At 31.9% G+C, this 6,000-nt stretch overlaps 1 protein-coding gene across 1 annotated transcript in view; it reads right to left on the bottom strand.

Annotated features, from left to right (window-relative positions):
- Window positions 1-328: 328 nt before the first annotated feature.
- The window catches only part of LOC126888881 (10 kDa heat shock protein, mitochondrial-like), a 46,547-nt gene continuing 40,875 nt past the window's right edge, over window positions 329-6,000 (bottom strand). The window contains exon 3 of the mRNA XM_050657311.1: window positions 329-691. Within this exon, the coding sequence (XP_050513268.1) occupies window positions 551-691 (141 nt within the window). The 3' untranslated portion in view covers window positions 329-550. The remainder of the gene's footprint in view (window positions 692-6,000) is intronic.

Here is a 6,000-nt window from a genome sequence, read left to right as displayed (position 1 = left end):
TATGGATGTGTCCAGACAGGATAATTCAGCTTTTCCAATAGAGGAATTCATAGGATTTCAAAATATCAATCCTGTTACACAGATCGTATTGAAAACAAAAGTTTTTCAGTGTTTTATTGTTGGATACAAAGAACTTCCATCAAGTAAAGGTCAAAGGCATCACTTATAAGTAAAATCTTTGCATCTAAGTAAAACTGCTTATAAGGTGTCACTAATTAACTTGCCAGACAACTCAGTGTAAACACAAGATTGACAAGGACCTAGGTATATGAATTAAGCAATGGAGAAACCTACAACAAAAAAGTTAATTCTAAAAAATAGTCAAACAAAACATTTTAATACAAATATATTTGTAACAAAAAACAGTACAAGTTTTACTACAATATAAAAATCAGGAAATCATTTTCAACAAAAATATAGTACAGTAATTGTTGAATGTTTCCACAAACTGTCTGAAACCGTGTAGGGATCAGATCATTCATACATAAACCCACAGGGTTCAGACTTATCTAAACAAGAAAATGCAACAAATTTAAATGAAAACAGTCAATTATTCTACTTTGGCTATAATATCAGATTCTCTGAATATTTGGTACTCTGCATTATCTTCTACATTTACTTTGGTGCCACCATATTCAGGGAGGAGTACTTTATCACCGACTTTAATAGTAGGAGCGGCAAATGAACCATCCTGAAAAATAAATAAGGTCAATCAGAAAATCTATATTTCTGGCTAATGCTTTCAGGATCTTTGTTCATGCAACTAATTATTTAAATTTTAAAAATCCCAGGAAGTATTCAAATGAGGGTATCCTTATACAGCAAGAAAAAATATGGCTGCTTAACCAGCAACGATTAAATATATAAAACAGTTCGAAGTTTTAGATCCAAAGAATTAAGACTTCTACTGGAACCAAGTAGTGCTTTCTAAAACTTGCAGAGCAAACCAACGATCAATTAGAAGACTGGTGAATCTAAAATTGCATTCCACTTCCTCTCTATCCATCTTAAAATTCCAATGAATCTTGGTTCCCTGTACTCAGATAAGAGTAGCTAATAGAAAATGAAAGACAGCTTATATTTCAATTCGTTTCAGAGGTGAAAAACATAACATATTATTTTTGTATATTGTAAAGCAGCGGTTCTCAATCTGTGGTACATGTACCACTGGTGGTACATTTCATTATTTGAGGTGGTACGCAAAACTCAAAACAGCCAAAATTAGCACCACCATTGGCACAATTATAGTTAATTAGATCACCTAGCTAGAGAGGTATTTTAGTTAGGTGGTACCAAAAATAATAAAAAATATTTGGTGGTACCTGACTCAAAAAGATTGAGAACCTCTGTTGTAAAGTAAGGAAACAAAATAATTTGTATCTTCAATTAAAATTGTGGTTAATTCCCACTAAAGATAACGAATAGTAGACCTCCTCACTATGCTGACGTATTTTTATTTGTTATACGTTTGAAATCAATAAATGATTATATACATGCTGTTTTAAATATTAATAAAAACATCACTCACAAAAATATTGTATTTGTAACGTTTATGTGGCCGTTTTTTCTGTTTGGGGGTTGTACGGAGGACAAAACAACTCAATATCATAAATGACTATACATTGTAATGCAGATTAATATTGTCAAGATGCTCACGCATATGTCTCAAGTAGTGGTACTTTTTTCTAATTGAATTAAGTAAAAAGAGAGTTATACTTCTTTTTCTTACAAGATTCCTTTTTTATTGTAGCATTAGCTCGGATGATGGCGTTTTTGACGAATAAGCGCTCAGCTAAAGAAATAAATTACTTATGATTTACAATCTTTTCACTTCCTTTATTCATTCAAGTGTGTACAAATTTATCAGTCTTTCAACTATTGCTGATCTATTAATTTATGGGTTTCTCCTACATTACTGCTATTATTGTCTAAATATATAGGGGGTCCCAAAAGTGCGGGACGGTCGAATATTTCGCAAATGAACATCAGATCGAAAAGCTGAAAAATAGGTGTTCAATATTTTCCAAAAATCTATCGAATGGAACCAAACACGACTCCCGCGAGGGAGGGGGGTGGCTGACTTTAAAAGCTCAAATAGGAACCGATCCGACGCCGTAATAAGGAAAAAAGATAAGAACAAATAAGAACCCACATTTTTTATTGCAGATTTGGATTCCCTGTGTAAACATGAGCAACTTTTATTCGAGACATTTTTTCGATTTATCGTGATACCGTCGGTAAATTATAGAAACGGTCTAATATCTTATGAAATACACTTCCAAATGAACAACCAAAAAACAAATGTTTAATATTTTTCATAAACCTATCACATAACACCAAAAACGAGCCCCCACTCCACCCTCTGGTGGGGGTAACTTTAAAATAGTCAATAGGAACCCCCGTTTTTTATTGCAGTTTTGCATTCCGTATGAAAGAATAAGTAACTTTTATTGGAGCCAGTATTTAGAATTGTTGATAGATGGCGCTAATAAATCGTATTTTTCCGATTATAGCGTCATCTATCAAGAATTCTAAAAAATGTTCTGAATGAATGTTACTTATTTTTTCATGAGGAATCCAAATCTGCAATACGAGGGTTGTTCTGAAGCTATTATTTTCCTGTGGCATTTTTGTAAGCAACTATTCTAAATGGTAAATAAGCCACAATTTAACTAAAAAAATTATTTTATTAACGTTTCAACGTCCACATCGGATGTCGTTGTCAAAATACAAAATATTAATAAATTAAACCAAAATGTTGTTACTTAGTAAAAAAGTATACTTATTAGTATAATTTAATCTAAATTGACTCATTCATGTCGGCAATTTTAATCCTAGAAGGACCAAGGAGGGTTAAAAAGTATCCACAACATTGCATTACATCCGATTTTCTAAATACCTTTGTTCCTAAAAATCTCAAATAATTAGTAGTTGTCGGCGTACTACTGCCCTTTTCTAGCATTTCTATAATTTAATTCATTTCCTCATAAAAACTTGACAGTGGACTATAAATCATCCCCTTGAATACCTTCAACACCATCCCAAAAAGGTAAGGGACGATATCATTCATGTGTCAAATTAGCAAAATCTAAAAGGAAAAAGGCCAATAAGTGGGCAAAAACAACCATAGTTTGTTCAAAATGCAAAAATGTTTCTGTATCCTACAATGATTCCAATTCCACTGAAGCCGAAGACTCCGGGTAAATTATAAATTCGTATCTTTTAACGTTCCATTAACGTCTAGGAATAATATAAAAGTGTTATTTTTAAATTAGTTTAAATAAAGAAGTTTTTGATTAATTTATGTGTGGATATTTATTGACCCTCCTTGGTCCTCGCTGTTTCTACTAAAAGGTTGGTCCTGCGAGGGTTAAAGTAGAAGCAAAAACCTAAGAAACTGTCCTTGTGATTAATTTTTCTTTATTTTACCCGTGTTGAGCTGCCCCCCCCCCCCACTTGCAAAAATTAAAAAACAAATAGCCCTGATTTATGAGCTCTCATATTCCGCAAACTAAAAATTTTGAGCTCGTTCCACTGAGCAGGAATTTAATACCCTAGTGGGGGGGGGCTGAGTCAGCCCCCCCCCCCACTACTTAAAAATAGGAATATTGAATCGGTTTTTGCGGCAGAATTACGAGCTATTTATGAGCTCTTGAAATTATATAGTTTCGATTTTTGAGCTCATCCCCTTCACCCCCAAACAACCCTTTAATTGATTTAACTTAAGAGAAAGATGCTGGGAAAACTTAAAATATATCGTATTGCGGATATAATTCATATAGCTTATATACTCTAAGAATAAACTATTAAATCAAGAGCATTTCGATTATTGAGCTACAACCCCTTCGCAAGAAAACCACCCTATCTTCCCGGCTTAAGAGAAAGTTGTACTTAAAATGCATTAAACTAATTATTTGGCGACTACATATCATTTAATAATTTATAAGGTTCCAAATTACGCGCATTTAGATCAGTAAATTGCAATTTATTTTGTATAGTGCAGTCACTGAAGGTAAAAATCAACGATTACTTTCAATTTCGGTGAACCTTCATCGATTTTCACGAAAATTGGTCAGTAGTTAGAGGATACGTCAAGAAACAAAGGTGACATGGTACCACCTTGCGCCTTTACCCTGAGGGTGGATACCGCCCCTTCTCGGGGGTGAAAATTATTTTATAAAAAATAAATGCACAAATCAATAGAAGAACAAATTAAAAGCAAAATTTATTATATAAAGTTAATAAAATAAGTCAATACTTTTTAAGTTATTAAAGATCAAAGATTTTAATTATTTGTGAAAAAAATGCATGTTTTGAAAAGGTTTTTTGTAAATCACTGAAAAACTTTAAGTTTTTACAAAAAAGTTAATAGAAGTTTAATTCGTATAGCTTATATTCTAAGAATAAACTCTTAAATCACGCGTCTTTCGATTATAGAGCTACAACCCCTTCGCAAGAAAACGACCCCATATTCCCGGCTTAAGAGAGTTGTTCTTAAAATAATTTAAATTAATTATTTGGCGACTACATATCGTTTAATAATTTATGAGCTTGCAAAATATACGCATCTCAATTATTGAATTGCCATTTTCTTTCTATAGTGCAGTCACTGAAGGTAAAAATCAACTAGTACCTTCGATTTCGGTAAATCTCCATTTATTTTCACGAATTGACAATAACAACTTGGGGTTTTAGCCTGGGGTATATGTCACCCCTTCTCGGGAGTGAAAATTACTTTATTAAAAATAACCCCACAAATCGAGAGAGGGACAAATTGTAAGCAAAATTTGTTATATAATGTGATTAAAATAAATCAATACTTTTTGAGTTATTAAAGATCAAATATTTTAATTTTTGGAAAGAAAATGCATGCTTTAGAGCGATTTTTCATAAATGACTCAAAAACTGTAAGTTTTTACAAAAAAGTTTTCATCACTAAAATTGAAGCTAATAAAAAATATAATAAATTGCTTACTTGAAAAACCCTTTAATGTTAATTTAAAGTAAGTTATTGGTAATTAAATGTATATTTTTTCCGCGACTGTTAAAATCTAAGGGTTCAAGCTTAAATAACGGGAAAGAGATGCATTTTATAACACTTAGGTACTAAATACTTGTCAAAGTACTTAGAAATAACTATGAAAAATAAGATGCAGAAAAAGTTGATAGTATCAAAATCCGCTCACCAATTTTCGTGAAAATGAATGGAGATTTACCGAAATCGAAGGTACTAGTTGATTTTTACCTTCAGTGACTGCACTATAGAAAGAAAATGGCAATTCAATAATTGAGATGCGTATATTTTGCAAGCTCATAAATTATTAAACGATATGTAGTCGCCAAATAATTAATTTAAATTATTTTAAGAACAACTCTCTCTTAAGCCGGGAATATGGGGTCGTTTTCTTGCGAAGGGGTTGTAGCTCTATAATCGAAAGACGCGTGATTTAAGAGTTTATTCTTAGAATATAAGCTATACGAATTAAACTACTATTAACTTTTTTGTAAAAATTTAAAGTTTTTCAGTGATTTACAAAAAACCTTTTCAAAACATGCATTTTTCACAAATAATTAAAATCTTTGATCTTTAATAACTTAAAAAGTATTGACTTATTTTATTAACTTTATATAATAAATTTTGCTTTTAATTTGTTCTTTTATTGATTTGTGCATTTATTTTTTATAAAATAATTTTCACCCCCGAGAAGGGGCGGTACCCACCCTCAGGGTAAAGGCGCAAGGTGGTACCATGTCACCTTTGTTTCTTGACGTATCCTCTAACTACTGACCAATTTTCGTGAAAATCGATGAAGGTTCACCGAAATTGAAGGTAATCGTTGATTTTTACCTTCAGTGACTGCACTATACAAAATAATTTGCAATTTACTGATCTAAATGCGCGTAATTTGGAAGCTTATAAATTATTAAATGATATGTAGTTACCAAATAATTAGTTTAACGCATTTTTAATACAACTTTCTCTTAAGCCGGGAAGATAGG

Source organism: Diabrotica virgifera, chromosome 7 (assembly GCF_917563875.1).
Source record: "Diabrotica virgifera virgifera chromosome 7, PGI_DIABVI_V3a".
Classification (NCBI taxonomy): domain Eukaryota; kingdom Metazoa; phylum Arthropoda; class Insecta; order Coleoptera; family Chrysomelidae; genus Diabrotica; species Diabrotica virgifera.
This window is presented reverse-complemented; position numbering and strand designations above follow the sequence as displayed.